The sequence below is a fragment of the Ursus arctos genome, unplaced genomic scaffold (genome assembly GCF_023065955.2).
Source record: "Ursus arctos isolate Adak ecotype North America unplaced genomic scaffold, UrsArc2.0 scaffold_14, whole genome shotgun sequence".
In the NCBI taxonomy this organism is placed as follows: Eukaryota; Metazoa; Chordata; class Mammalia; order Carnivora; family Ursidae; genus Ursus; species Ursus arctos.
In genome coordinates this window covers 31,195,738-31,211,603 of record NW_026622808.1, presented here as the reverse complement: position 1 = coordinate 31,211,603, position 15,866 = coordinate 31,195,738, and the positions used below count along the sequence as shown (strand labels likewise).

At 49.9% G+C, this 15,866-nt stretch overlaps 1 protein-coding gene across 1 annotated transcript in view; it reads left to right on the top strand.

Moving 5' to 3' along the window:
- SCAP (SREBF chaperone) overlaps positions 1-15,866 on the top strand; it is a 67,320-nt gene that overhangs the window by 32,775 nt on the left and 18,679 nt on the right. Inside the window, exons 2-3 of the mRNA XM_026500710.4 lie at positions 1,646-1,865; positions 13,547-13,676. Coding sequence (XP_026356495.1) covers positions 1,744-1,865; positions 13,547-13,676 — 252 coding nt within the window. The 5' untranslated portion in view covers positions 1,646-1,743. The remainder of the gene's footprint in view (positions 1-1,645; positions 1,866-13,546; positions 13,677-15,866) is intronic.

Sequence of the window (15,866 nt, the reverse complement as noted above, 5' to 3'; positions counted from 1 at the left end):
CGTACAGCTCATCACTGTTTCCCCACCCCCAGCCTGGGGGCAGGATGGAGGGCCAAGGCACCCGAGCAGAAACGCTGCTTCCCGGAGTCCTTGTGCCCGCTGGGTGGTGAGCACTAGTGCGGGTCGCCCCCATGGGTGCTCTGCTAGAGACCTCTCTGACTTGCGGTGCTCCAGGTGAGCCTCGTGAATGTGGAGCTGCTGGAAACACCTGTGCTGCTTGGGCCAGCAGCTGCCACCTGTAGGCTCCTCTCTCCTATCTAGAGCCTGTTGAGTTGACCCACAGAAGGTTCTATTTCCTTAGAAGGTTGCTGGACTGGAAAATTGCATATGTACTTAAAGCTTGTGTTTCCTGGAAGGTAGAAGGAGTGTTAGCCATTCATCTTGTGAACTGGCGTGGTGTGACTCCTTTGGCTTCTCCTTTCTGGTCTCAACGCTGCGGAAGAGTCACCTCTTTGGCCTGGGTTTCCATCAGTGAGCCTGATCAAGCCAAGATACAAGTCCGGGCACATTCCCTATAATGCAGACCAAAGAAAACAACAACGTGGAGCAGGAGAAGTGGGTTTATACGTGGGTAACAGCGGAGAGCTCGTAATGAAGGGGATTCTAGATCCCTGGGCCTTCTGCTGTAGTTTTCTATTCTGATTTTATTGGTCAAGGTTTTCTACTTGGAAGCAACAGAAGTTAATTTTGGCTCACACAGGCAGAAAGAGGATTTATTGGAAGGATATGGGATGGCTCACAGACTGGAAAGAAAAGCTGCTGAGCCTCGTCTTCAGAAAGGGCTGGAGTCAGAGGAGCCATGATCTCGGGAATAGGAACCTCTTGGGGGTGAATAACACCACCACATCCAGTTCCTGCTGCTTTTTGCTCAGAAGTCAAAGTCCACGGACAGAGGCCCAACCACCCGGCCTGGTGTGGGTCAGGGAGGGGCACCTTGACTGACAGCCTGTCCAGGCCCAATCCTGTGGAGAGAGGTGGTTCCTCTGTGCCACAAAGGAGCCGGCTGCTGGGCAGGCCCGAGCAGGATTGCGTCCCGGGAACAGCTGCCTCACCGGGAGCGGTAGCTTCCCCCTGATGCTGCTGCCACAGTGACATTTGTTTTCTGTCAGAGGCCTGGGCCTTTTGGTGTTTCGTGTTAAAGGCTGACTCCACTGAACATTCTTTACCAGTGAAACACTGTGTGTGCAAGACTGTGTTTTCTGAGGGGTCAGCCCTGTGTAAAGTTTTTCCCCGAGGATTTCTGTCAAGGCGGCCTATGTCCAGAGAAAGGTGGGGAGGATGTCCAGAATGCCCCTTTGTCAGAGAGCAGCTGGAGGTGATTTCTGTTACCCAGGTGTGCTTTCCTGGGCCACCAGTGGGAAGGGTGCCCTCTCCAGGGAATGGTCTTCTAGAAGTGCCTGTATGGAAGAGGGTTGAGAGTTTATCATCAGTGCGGGGGGGGGGGGGAGTTTTTTGGGCCTCTTTGGTTAGACTGACTGAGCAACCGCCCACAGTTACCAAGAGCTGACCAGAGGGTGTGTGTGTGTGTGTGTACTGATGTCTCCAGACCCTGCATGTAGGCATCCTGAAACATGTCTCCAGCCACGCATCACAGCTACCCCCCCAGCAGCCCCAGGACTCGTTGACTTTTCTCCCTTCTTGCCAGGTACCTGCAGATGGTGTCCATTGTCAGTGCTGTCCAGCGCACACCAGGCTGATCCATGGTCACTTTCCGGGATGGCAGCAAGGTGACTTCAGCTGAGGATGACCCTGACTGAAAGGCTGCGCGAGAAGATATCTCAGGCCTTCTACAACCATGGGCTGCTCTGTGCATCCTACCCCATCCCTATCATCCTCTTCACGGGGCTCTGCATCTTAGCCTGCTGGTACGTTTCTGAGTCGCGCTGGATGTGGCGGGCCACTGCATTGGGACAGTAGGTTTCCTAATGCTGATTGCTCTGTAGCCCTCGGACTGTGTATACTTTTTACACATTGGAACTGGAGGCTCATCGGAGCTTCTGGGTGGAGAGTTCGAGTCCTGGGGCTCCTAGACTGAAAACAGTCCAGGCTGGCCCTGACTTAGCGATTCACCAGATTTGTTCACATCACTGGTAGTCTATTTCAAAATAATGTTTAGACACTTCTAAGATACTGAAAGATAATTGAAAGGCATGATCTTTAATATTCCTTCTCAACAGTGACAGTTTCATTTTGGTACCTGGTTAAAAGCAGGAGCATTCGAGTGTTGTAAAACAGAGTCCGTGTGAACAAGTCCTTGGACACCCTCGTGCAGGGTCACCCAGAGACTTGGTCCTCTGCTCTCTTGTCATTTTCTGGTGTTCACGAGGAGCGTCCTTCTGACCTCTTGCTGATTCTCAGGGCCTGCCGTGCTCCCCGATGACTGTCGTGCCTGCCGTAGCCGCCTTCAGTTCACGTCTGTCTTTCTGTTGCAGGGCCTCACAGAAGCGGAAGGCCACGGCTGATGATGACATGTAAAAGGACAGGCTTGGTGTAGGAGGATATCTGTTGGCCTTTTTTGGCCCTAAAACACTGACAGCCATGAAAAGAGCCCACTGTGTTATCCTTGCCTCTGGAAAGGGTCCCACATTCTTTGTACATCTGACGTTTGTTAGACGTACTCAGTGCCGTGCTGGAAGGGGGGTGGTTCAGGACTGAGCTCGCTGTCGCGTTGGTAATGATACCGAGTTCTTCTCTAATTAGGACTAAGAAAGATGAGTATCTTTCATTGAGAATTTCCTGCTGGGTGCTTCAGGCATGTAATTAATCTCATCAATCCTCATAATAACCTTGGGAAGCAGTCCAGTTATATTTCCATTTAACCAAAAGAGGATGGAGGATTGGAGCCTTGCGTGGTCTACTCTCCTTGCTCTGGCTCCGTGTATTTGTACTGATGCTTAAATTTTGTTAAATTGTGTTGTAAAAGATAAGATACGGCTCCATCCTGTGGGAGATAAATTAGTAGAACCCAGATCCTGTGTTTGTTTTTTACCCTCTAAGTTAATTATCTTTTAAAAAATTTCTCAGGGTCATACTTTTTAAAAGTCACCTCTGTCCTTCAGAGTCATGTTTTCCTAGGCCTGGCATACGTGGTTTTCAAACCTGAGCTAGCAACAGAGTCACCTGGAGGCATGCGCAACACGGATTGCCGAGCCTCGCCCCAGAGTTTCTCATTCATCAGGTCTGGGCTGGATCTAAGAATTTGTGTGTCTGACAAGTTCCCGGGCCTGGGACCACGTGCTGAGAGCCACTAGACTGTCTTTCTTGAAAATCTCTCTGCCGCTCTGTCACATCTAACACAGATATAAAAGTGTGTTCTCTTTTATTCTGATTTCTGAAGCAGCAGTTCGTGGGGACGCTCGTGGTTATTATCCCTGGTATGGCCTTCTGTTGAGGGTGGTGGGCCTGAGCTTCCCCTGCACTAAATTCTCAGGTCCTCAGTGGCCTCTGCACGTGGGAAGGTGGTAAGAAGTACTTACATGCTGTGTGGTCAGTTTGACTTGAAGAGGGGTAGTTGTGATTCCCCTTCCACAAAGATAGCTCTGGCTACAGAAAAGGAAAGGGTGTTTCCTGTTTGCCATTCATCTTTGGGGATTGGGTGTCACCGGCTGAGACCAGGCAGCGTCCTGGACCGGGAATGTAGGATACAGGTAGCAGCTGCTTGCGTGCAGTCTGGCCTTACCTGTGAGTGAGTAATTTGCTATTACACAAGTGTTTCAGGACAGTCAGTCCTTGGATTTATGACGTGAGGGCCTCTGGTATGAAAACCTTAGGAGATGGCTATGGGTCTCAAGTTTGGAGGACTCCTTCTTGACTCAGGGTGAATTAGAATGGGCTGGAAGGTGGGGGAAGAGGTAGATGTGATGATAGCAATATTTAACAACCAGCACAGCCCAGATGCAGCTAAGCCTCCCTTATATCCCACAGGTGCTCCTGGCTGAACATCGGTTCTGGGAAGGGGGTGGGCAAGGCTCGGGGTAGGACTGAGTTGATGGGAAGGCAAGGAAGACTGATCTTCATTGACTCCTGGCTTCGTAAGTCCTTTGGTGCTTTTCCTTTCACATGTGGTGTTCTGTTTGGTGCCCGACATCTGTAGAGGGGATGTTATGTCCTAGTTTTTTTCAAGATGATGAAACTAGCATGGAGAGCTGATAAGTGGTGTTACAACTGGCAGGTCCTTGTGGAAAGCCCTGTACTTTCTCCACTTCACCAAGGTGATAAGAACTTTTTGAAGAATACTCTTGGCTGCTGATAGCTATCATTGCAAGGAGTTTGCTCCCTGAACAGGAAGCCTAAGAGAGATGGTCTCGGCTGCCATGGGCCAGGAGCAGGGTCTAGTCAGGCTCTGCCTAGACAAGAGCAGAGAGGCTTTTTGAGGCAGTAGCCCTGTGTAGCAGAAGTTGAGGAGAGAGCACAAAGTTGGGTTTTATAGCACTTCAATAAAGATGGCCATAATCTATGCCAGGCACCGTGCCGGGCCCGTGACGCGCACATCTCTCCTCAGAAGCGCAGTCTGGGCCCGAGACACACAGTTGCAGTACCATTGGATACTGCGCTCAGCAGGTGTGACCTGGCCTTGGTCACAGGCAGACAATGTCAGGGAGGCTTCTCGGGGGGAGCACCTCTGAGCCAAAACCCTGCAGGAAGAATGAGTGGCATCTTCCTGCCTCCTTTGCTGTTTATGGTCGTGACCATCAGTCAGCTCAGTCAGCAGCCGGGCAGGGAGGGCGGTGCCCCGGGGAGCCCCTCTGAGAACCTGCTCCCTCCTCTGGTGCCGCCTTCCAAAGGTGCTGCAGTTTCCTCATGTCTTTGCAGTCACGAGGTTTTTCTTTGAAGAGGAAAACCAGCCTTAGGTACTACCCCGTTCTTAGTGCTGTGTACTTACTTTCCCAAACCAGCGTCTTTGTCGTGTCATCTCAAAGGAGCCTTCTAACAACTTTTCTTAAAATCTGATTGGCTTGGGGTGCCTGGGTGGCACAGTCGTTGGGTGTCTGCCTTCGGCTCAGGGCGTGATCCCACGCTGGGGTCGAGTCCCACATCAGGCTCCTCCGCTGGGAGCCTGCTTCTTCCTCTCCCACTCCCCCTGCCTGTGTTCCCTCTCTCGCTGGCTGGCTGTCAAATCAATAAAATCTTTAAAAAAAAAAATCTGATTGGCTTAGGAAAAATTTTCCAAGGCTAGATGAAGTCTGTCGGCCTCCTAAAATGACAGTTTGTTTCAAAGAATCCACAGATTCTGGGCCTTTTTGTCCAAGAGACCAGATATTGTGGCCTAGGGCACAAGCCTCCCTGTCCTCTTGTAACCTGGGAAGCTTTTTTGTCCAGAGCAGGGTCCCCCCTTCTGTTCAGAGTCTCAGGTTGCCTGCAGAAAGAAAACAAAGTGTGGGGCATAGACAGCTTTTAGTAGTTGTGTTAGATAGCTACGTTCTATTTAGTGGCTTGTCTTTCATTGTCCCTGGAATGAGGCACTTGTGCAGCTTGAACTCAGAGGACTCCTGCGCTTGAGGGCCCTGTTCAGATCTAGCGGCCACCTGAGCTGTAGCCCCGTTCGTCAGCACCGGATCACCCTGGGAGCCGTGAGTGCTTTTTCCTCTGGGAACATCTGGTGAAACCTGCAGCACCCGTAGGCGCTGTGGCAAGAGGTGTCTTCATATTTCCTACAGGTTAGGCCACCTGAGGTGTGGCCCCGCAGCGGCCCAGCAAGGCACAGGGTGCTATTGCTTCCAGGCAGGGAAGTGGTGGGTGCACCGTGGGATGAAGAAAGAGCATTTGGGTGCCAGGCTGCCTACCGGCCTTCCTGGGTGCAGGTCAGAGGTTAACAGGAGGGTCGTTGGTCCCTTGTTGATTCTGCAGCCTAATGCTTAAGGCTAGAGAGGGTGATTTTAACATGGAGAGCAAGTCAAATCACGATGAGACCATTCTGAAACCTCATGGAGGACGGTCATCGTGCAGCCTGTGTGGGTGTTCCCGAGCAGGCGGCCCCTGTCTTCTTCCTTTTCCTCTGGAGGGACGCAGTACCTTGGGGCTGAGGTGCATGTCTCAGTTTTGGTGGCCTCTGCTTGTCAGCCTCTCTCCCGGTCTGCCCGGGTTTTGCGTTTCCCCAGATCACTGTGGCCTCTTGGCAGGGTGTGCATGGAGGGGCTTGTGTTAAAGGCTCCTTTTTTCTATGCCTGTATGGCCGTTCTAGACACATTTATATTCTCTTCGTGGACAGAAAAGAAACCGAAGTGAAGTTCTGTGACTGTTCTGGAGAGCCAGGCTGGATAGCTGAGAACAAGTCCCGAAGCTCCACTGAGCTCTGCCCTGAGGCCTACACCTGAGAGCCCAAGGGACCAGCTCCTGCGGCTGCTCCAGGACGCTGGCCTGTTCAGCATGCCCAGGCCAAGGTCTCCACCCAGCAAAAGTTACTCCTGGCCTCACAAACAAGCTCCGGAAAAGCTCTGAAATGCCTGTGGGAGATCAAAGACTCCTTCACCACCCGAAATTTCCTCACACAAGAGAGAGCAGGAGATCTCAGAAGTACCGCCGTCTCATCTTTCACTACCCACCCCAATCCTGTACTGTTGTTCTCCGCTGAGAAGGGGGAAAGAAAACATCTCTCACCCTGATGTCTCCAGACAGGCGCCTCGGGCCACATCTGTGAGCGTCATTTCTGTGGTTGCTGTTTCCTTCTGTCTTCAGCGTCTCCTGAACCCCAATCCCAGAGGACTGGGAGTGAGAAGGGGATGAGACTGGAGCCAGTAGCAGCCACATAATTGTGGGACCAGAGCAGTAGGACGGTGCAGGGCTGCTTGGTCAAGAAGCAGGGGAAAGGGCCGTTAAAGGTCCTAAATGTGCTTGTATGGGAGTGGGTGAAAGGTCCCCACCCAAAGGCCCCCCAGATGTGCTGTGGTGCTGCCAGTCTGGGCTAGAGGATGGCCGTCGCCTCACCCTGCCCTAGGACACAATAGGGTGTGCACATCTGACCCCGACCCCTCCTCTTGTTTTTACATTCAGGCCCCTGCCAGGCGGCAGCAACAAAGGGGATACGTGGCTAAGGGAGGGCAAGGCCAGGTCTTGGGATGCGAGGGGGCAGGGGAGCTGGTGGTCAAGAACGTGTCCCAGGGAGGGGGGACCACAGGTGAACCTACACTCCATACGCTCAGCACACGCTCCATTGTGATGGACTTCACTTCAAAACATAAGTTTAAAGATAAATTTATTAAGAATTTCCATACCGTTGTTGCAGAGCATTGAACCCCAAGCGCTCAGACCTTCTTTGCTTAGGGTCCTGTGCGGCAGTATGGGTTATACACCCATGAAGCCAGGCTTGCGTGGGCCATCCGGAAGATAACTCATCCTGAACATTTCCTGAATGTCTTCCATGTGACTAGCATTGGGGATGCAGAAATTAAAATGGCATGTCCCCTCTGTTTCTTGGATCATCGTGCAGATGACTGGAGGTCTCTGGGATCGGTGATTGCAGGCTGCCATAGAGTATAGAGGAGAGGCACCTGCCTGCTTGGGGACAGAGGAGTAGAGAGGCAGTGTGGCCTTGAAGGCTAGGCAGGCATTTGGATGCAATGAGCACTGGCAGCAAGGTGGGACAGTGAGCCAGGAAGGAAGCAGCAGCACCCAGCACATCACCCCCACAGGCCGCTGGGTCATATCACTGGGGAGTGCTGAGAAACGGTACAGGACGGCCACCTCAGAGCTCCCACCTGGGTGTGGGGGTTGGATGATCTGTGCCAGGGGTCCGCAGACCTTTCCCTAAAGGGCCAGATAGTAAGGCCCATATGGTCTCTGTCACATGTTTTTTCTTTGATTTTTGTTTTATTATTTTTTTTAATTCTATGTATTTAAGACAGAGAGTGAGTGAGCGCGAGCAGGGAGGAGAGGGAGAAGCAGACGCCCTGCTGAGCTGGGAGCCCTACGATGTGGGGCCCCATCCCAGGACCCCGAGATCACGACCTGAGCTGAAGGCAGACGATTAACCGACTGAGCCACCCAGGCCCCCCTTGTTTGTGTAAAATAACGTTTTAAATGTGTAAAAACCATTCTTAGCTCATGGGCCACACAAAAATGGGCCATAGCTGTGATTCGTGACCCCTGATCTGTACAACAGCGTCCGCAGCTGCGGGCTGAGGGCTGCCTCCAGCTAGCGCCAGTTCCCAGCACTGAGGCAGAGAGCCTCCCGACAGCAGCAGAACAGTCTCGGGGAAAGAATGCAAGCGCTAGCAGTTGGAAATTGGAAATGGAGCCAGCGTGCCCAGAAACAAGAATGGAGGGGGTCAGGGGAGGGCACCAGCAGCCTGTGGGGGTGTGTCGGGTGGTCACATGTGGGGAGCAGGCTGTACAGGTGTGGCAACAGAAAGTTATGGGGTTGGGCGGTGGGGGAGGTTTGGGATTTCAGGTCCATACCTGATTAAGAGAGAGATGATTTCAGGGGTAGAGGCAGAGTCTAGCTAGGCCAGCGCATGGGCGAGAGTTGATGGTTGCTTAGTCTAAGTGGGAGCCCTGGAGGTGATGAGATGTGGCCGTGTCTGAATATATTTTGAAGGTGGAGCCCTCAGGATTATCTGAAGACCAGACGTGAAGTTTGAGAAAAAGAGGAGTCAGGATCAAAGTGCTTGGCCTGAGCAGCTGGATGGGCGGAGCTGAGACAGGAAAGGCAGGGGAGGCTTTAGAGACCTGGTTCGTTTCCTTTGCGCCTGTAAGATCAGGGTAAGCCAAGATACAATCTGGTCTTAGAAATGAGTTTTGCGGAAGTAACGGGGGTGGTGGTAGAAATCCCCAGATCGTTTCTTTAAATGTCTCTAGTCTGTTTTCTAACCTTGGAAAAGTGAGTGTTTTTACTTCTGAAAATTGCCTGACAACTTTTCTTCCAAGCTTTCCTTCTGGGTAGAATTTGGTAGCCATGGATGGTGATTATTCCCTTGCATCTTGCAGTTTGGTAGAATCTTTTTCTTGGTGTTTTTCTTTGCCTACGTTAAAAGTATTCCTTGGTCATCAAAATTTTTTTAGCAAAACAAATGCGATACGAGGCATTCGAGTGTGATGTTAAGAGCACGGATCCTGGTGCCATGCTGCCTGTCTTGACATACTGGTTTTGTTGCTTTCTAGTGGGGACATAGCTTCTGCATGTCTCCTTGGGTTGTGGTGAGGCTTAAATGAGCAAATAGGTGGAAGGCACTGGGACTGGTGCCTAGCACATAGGTATTCAGTGGAAGAAACCATCACTAGTGACAGGTCCACTGTCACTGATAGGAACCGTGTTGGGGTGAGTATGGGGCACTTTGGTAGCTCACAGGAGGAGCTACCAAAGGGAACCCAGACTTTGGGGAAAGGGAAAAGTCTTCCTGGGGCAAGTGGTACCACAGCTGAGGCCTCAAAGAGGAGTTATCTAGAAGAACAGGTAGGTGTGTTCCAGCAAGGACAGAGCCTCAGAAGCAGGAGAGCAGTTGTGTGGCTTCAGGGCAAGGGTGGAGAATGACTGCGAGCCTGTGGACTTTTCCCAAGAGACTTTATCCTAAGAAAGGTGGAGGCTCTGTAGTATACTGCCCTTCTTTCTCTTCCGGCTGCAGTGTCTAGACTGCTGGAGTTCACAGGTGTTTGTAATAATTCACAGTTTGAGAAACAGGCTGCCCCTAGTTCTGTCGTGTGCTTGGAGCAGCGGAGCTGTGGGTAGTGGGTGTAGATGCGGAGTGCACTGCCTGCTTTCTTCCTGTAGTCGGGCTCAGGCTCCCTCGGGCTTCGCTCTAGGCCCCCAGACTCCTCTCCACACGCAGAGCCTAGGGCTCAGCCCGGGTGCTGTGTGGAGCTTTCCAGAGCAGAACCTTAGCCAAGTCTGGAGACAGCCCTTCACACCTACCTCCAAACAGTTGTACGAGGGAATGTCACTGTGACTGACAGCTGATTTCTCCTCAGAAACCATGGAGGCCAGAAGGCAGTGGGATAACATTGGAAGTTGTGGATGAAAGAAATTCAACCAAGAATGGTATATTTTACCATACAATTATTTGGTAATGAAGGAGAAATTGAGATATATCCAGATAAACAAAAGCTGAGGGAATTTGTTACCACGAGCCTGCCCTACAAGAAACACTAAAGAAAGTCCTTCAGGCTGAAATGAAGGGATACTAGATGGTAATCTGACACCGTAATTAAAAATAACACTAGTAAAGGTAACCAGACTTGCAACTTTTGGCTTGGTTTGTAACATCTTTCTTTGTCTTTTGGGCTTTAAAAGGCAAATGCATTGAACAATATTTTTTAAATGTATGGTGATGAGCTTACAGTGTATAAATTGTAATCTGTGGTGATCGCAATATAAAAGGGGAGAGGCAGAGATCTATAGAAACGGTTTTTAGATCCTATTGAAACTAAGCTCCTCAGGCTGGATGATTTCAGTTTTCTTATTTTCAAGGTTGCTGACCCCTTCTCCTGCCTGCTCACATCTGTAGAACCCCTCTATAGCAACAGTATTCAATGTAGGTTGTTGTAAATTGTTAATAATAATTGTAATCCCCACGGTAACCAAACAATAACTTGAAAAATACAGAAAAAAAAAAAAAGAAGGGAGTCAAAGTGGCACACTACCAAAAATCAGCCAAAAAAAAAAAGAGGCAGCAACTGAAAGAATTGAGGAACAAAAGTCATAAGACATGCAAAAACAAATAAGTGACACAAATAAATCCTTCCTTATTGGTAATCACATAAAATGTGAGTGGATTAAACTCTTCTATTAAAAGAGACATTGGCAGATTAGATTGAAAAGTAATCCATCTGTGTTGCTGTCTAGAGACACGTCAGGTACCTAGTATGCACCAGATGTAAGAACACAAAGAGGCTGAAAAGAAGAGGATGGGAAAAAAATCCATGCCGGATAGTAACGGAAGGAGACCTAGAGTGGCTGTATGATTATCAGACACCGCTGAAAAGGTTATGAGACCAAGAAGGACAGTGTATATTGATAAATGCCTTAATACAGCAAGAATGCACAACAGTTACAAACACTCACACCTAATAACAACAGAGCCCCAAAACATATGAATTGAAAATGGACTGAATAGAAATGTGAAATCGAGAAATCCACAGTTATAGTTGACATGTGAATACTGCACTTTCAGCACTGGATACAGGAGCCAGACAAGATGATAAGGAAATGGAGGACTTGAGCAACGGTGTCTGCCAGCCAGACCTAACAGGCGTGTAGAGAACACCCAGCAACGGCAGGATTGATGTTCTTCTCAAGTGCCCATGGAACATTCTCCAGGATAGACCATATGTTAGGCACATTAAACAAGTCTTAATAAATGAAAGAAGACTGAAATCACATAGAGTGTCTTTTCCAATCATGGTGGAATGAAACTAAAAATACTAGAAGGAAAACTGGACAATCCACAAATGAGTGGAAGTTAAACAATACATCCTAAAACAACCAGTGAGTCGAGTCAAGTAATCAGAAGGGAAATTAGGAAATACCTTGAGATGAGAACGGAAACATGATACCCCAAGTCTGGTGGGGTGCTGTGAAAGTAGTACTAGGAGGAAAACATGTGGCTGTGAAGAGGACTCAGTACTCATAACTAAAATATATAAAGAGCTATAAATCAATGAGAAGATAGTCGAAAGAGTTGAAGGACTTCACAAGAGGATTTGTCCAAATGGCCAACAAGCGTGCAAAAGAATTTTCAACATTGTTGCACATTGAAAACACAGAGAGACCCTACTGCCTCCTCCTCGACATGGGTACAGTTAATTGGCCTGACGGCATCTAGAGGTGGCAAGGCTCTGGAGCAGTTGGAACTCCTGTCACGCTACTGGTGGGAACATACATTTGTACAACTACTTTGGAAAATTGGTGTTGTCTGTGAAGCTGGACATGTGTGCCCTCACCCCAGAAGTTGTCTTCTGGGAGCACACCCAACAGAAGTGAGTGCTTATGGCCACCAAAAGCCATATATAAGAATGACCGTAGTAGTTCTGTTCTTAATAACGGAAACTGGAAACCAGCCACAGGTTCCTTGACAGTGGATTGGAAACACGCACTGAAGTATAATCCAGTGGGATGGCACGTATCTGCGGGAAAGGGTGATCGGCTGCGTGCAGCGCTATGGATGAATCTAGCAGATAAAATTTAAGTGCAAGCAGCCAGTCACCAGAGAGTACACACATGGAATGGGTGATTTCATTTATAAGCCATTAAAAAGGCAAAACTAATTTATGGGGATAGAAGTTCTTTTTATTTTTTGATTTATTTAAGTAGGCTCCACACCCAGTGTGGAGCCCAGTGCAGGGCTCAAACTCACGACCCTGAGATCAAGACCTGAGCTGGGACTAGAGTCAGACGCTTGACTGACTGAGTCACCCAGGTGTCCCCTGATAGTAGTTTGGGGGATGCTCTTCACTGAGCAAGGGCACGAGGCTGCCTTCTGAGGTTCTGGAAATGTTCTGTAGCTTGATGTAGGTAGTGATTATACAGGTGAACGTGTATGTAAAAATTCATTGAACTGCATAGTTAAGATTTGTGCGTCATAGTCTATAAAAGCTAATTCTCAATTCTATAAAAGCTAATTTTCTTTTTTTTTTCTTTTTCTTTTTTTTTTTTTTTAAAGATTTTATTTATTTGACAGAGATAGAGACAGCCAGCGAGAGAGGGAACACAGGCAGGGGGAGTGGGAGAGGAAGAAGCAGGCTCATAGCAGAGGAGCCTGATGTGGGGCTCGATCCCATAACGCCGGGATCACGCCCTGAGCCGAAGGCAGACGCTTTAACCACTGTGCCACCCAGGCGCCCCTATAAAAGCTAATTTTCAATTAAAAACAGAAGTTTTGTTGAAAAGATGTGAAACCAAGTGCACATCAGTTTGCCAGCTTTTTGGTATAAGGCCAAGGTTTTCCCATGTGAATGGTGGGTCTGAGCGTAAACCACACCCTCGGTGTGTTCTACACGATTTTCGTGATCTCTTTACATTGGAGCAGTTGTCCAGCAATGTGCATCAGGATCCTTCGGGATTTTTATAGATTTCCCCGCCAGTTTTTTTTTTTTTTTAATTTTATTTATTTATTTGACACAGTGAGAGAGGGAACACAAGCAGGGGGAGTGGGAGAGAAAGAAGCAGGCTCCCAGCGGAGGAGCCCTATGTGGGGCTCAATCCCAGGACCCTGGGATCACATCCTGAGCTGAAGGCAGACACCTAATGACTGAGCCACCCAGGCGCCCCCCCCCCGCCAGTTTCTTACTGTAGTCTTACTTACATCTAATTCGACAAGTTTTTCTTTCTTTTATTTTTTTTAGCATCTTTATTACATCTCTAAAAATATTCAACCCGTCTGTTCTATGAATTGGACTTCCTTGTAAGCTTTCTGTGACTAAAAATGAGCTTAAAAAATTCTGATCTAGGTGGCTTCTGTGTGTCTTTCTAGTCCGGAAGTTTTATGATTCTGGTATTTTACAACGCACAGTCCCAGCAGGGAGAACGCAGAGTACCTGCAGTGGCTCCCACGTCGCTCATCCCGACACACACTGTGCTCCTGCCATGTTCTAACCCTCCTCTCCTTGTTCGTCCCAGCTGCCCGCTGCTGAAACTGCCCCTGCCAGGGACAGGACCGGTGGAGTTCACCACGCCCGTGAAGGACTACTCGCCCCCGCCTGCGGCCCCTGACCACAAACCAGGGGAGCCCAGTGAGCGGCCAGAGTGGGTAGGTGCTCAGCGTGTGGCCGGGGAGAGCCCCTAGGGTTGGGTGGAGATCGGCCAAGGCAGGGGTTCTGGGAGTGAGAGTGGGGGTGGCCAGCTTCTGATTGGTGGATACGTGCGCTTGACCGGCTTTGCTGAGACACCGCAAATACTTAGTCACACAGTTAACGAATAACCTTTTCTGAAAGGAAACCCCAAATGACACAAAAGTGTGACTGTCCTACAGCGGGCTGGGACCTGTGGTTGTTGTCGCTATGGCCAGATGGGTCTGGCTTCCTAGCTGGGCTGCCCACACACCACGTGCGGGGCCGAGCAGTGCTCTGGCAGACAAGCCATCTCCTCCTTGCCCCAGGTGGTCATGAGAACCATGACTGACCATGGAGCATCCCTAGAGAATGTTCTGTCGTCGGAGTCTTGACATCATCAATGTATGCAGTGCGCACCTCATTTTTTCAGATTGGTTAGGTCCGATTTTCTCCTTACAACGCAGTTAGGTAGAAAGAGTTGAGTTTTTGTGTTTGGGGTTTTTTTTTAATACCTTCTACAGTTAAGGAGGCGGGGCCCAGAGTGATGAAGGGCCTCTGTTGTTTAGTTTACGTGGGGTCAGCACTGCATCCGAACCCCAGGACTCCTGACCCCAGGTCCGTGCTGCTTCTGGACCACACTGTCCTCGGTTGACTGTCTCTGAGCTGAGCACTGATGTCCACGAGGAAGTAACAGCCGCTCCAGTACAGGGTCTCAGGCAGGGGAGCTCACTCGCTGTGACACTGGACTCGTTCTTCGGAGATCTTACAAGTTAGCCCATCTCTAACTTTTACCTGCCAGCTAGTGGATAAAGGGTCCTTCCTTCCACTTGTGCTTTGGTCCCGTGGATTCGTGCTGGTCTGGGTGTGTGGTTAAGGAAGAGAACCAGAGCTCAGAGAGCAGAGCTCTTCCTCTCCCGCCCTCTCTCTGACAGTGAGTATACATTCCTTTCTGTTCCCTTCGTGGGTAATGTAGCCATCAGGTATCTTGTTAAAAACTTAGCCCTGCTGGTGCTAAACAGAGACCTGGCTGGTCAGCTGGGTGTGTATTAAGCTGTACATGAATCCGTCTTACTAGGACTCTGTCCATCAAGGTCAGAGGGAGCATGGTCCGATGCTGGCAGAAGCCAGCTCTGTGACTTCATGTCCCAGCTTGACCATTGGCGCAGCATAGGCCCTTCTTGGTTCAGACCTTTTACCTTCATTAACCTCTGGATGCACTTGTACCACAGAGTGGCACTGGCTCCTGGTCACAGCAGGGTGGTCTGTGCGGATGCTGCGTGACTCCAGGAGTTCGGTGGGCCTGACGGTACAGGGGAGACATTTAATGCTACAGCTATTGGGGGAGGGGGGTGACGTGTTTGTGAGCTCTTTAAACTTCCATTGTGCCCTTCTTTGGTCTGGGATGATGATAGTAAGCAGGTGTACAAATAACTTCAGGGCCAACAATCAGAGGATTGTTTGTTTTCTCTCTTCCTCACTGGAGCCCCCTCCACCGCCCCCGCCACCCCCACCCCCACCCCTGCCTTGAAGGCCTCGGTGCAGTCACCTGGTACTGTGCAGGTCAGCGGTCAGTTACCTTACCTCCACGGACAGTCCGTGCTAAAAATTCAGACCAGCAAAACAGAAGCTTTAGTTACAAGGAACAGAAGACTCAGCCCAAACCAGAGTAAGCAAAAAGGTCATCTTTGGAGTCCTAGAACCCAGGGATAGTATGGCTTGGGCCTCAAGAGCAGCCCACCTCTCTGCTCGGTCAGCGACACTCTTGATCTGCCCAACAGCAGCTCCGGCAGCTTCAGCCCCGTGTTGTTGCAATAGGCAGTCCCGTGCAGGGTGAGAGGGTGCCAGGTTGATCCTAAGTGAGGTTACCTGCCTGTCCCCATCCCAGATCCTGTGGTGAAGGCGGGTACTTTGTTGACTGGCTTCATCTGTTAGTTGTCTCCATCATGAGGCTGAGAACGAGAGAGGACCACTTCCCACGGAGAAGCAGGAGGCTCAGACCCACTGCGGGGTCCTGGTGCTCTGAGTCAGGCCCACCCTTTCTCGGAGTCACTAACTAATGGCTTTGTCAGGTTGGGAGGGACACTTTCTAGAAAGAGAGATGCTTTTACCGGAGAAAGAGAAGAACAAAGCAGAAATGGTAGAAGCTTTGCATTTCGCACACGCATGTG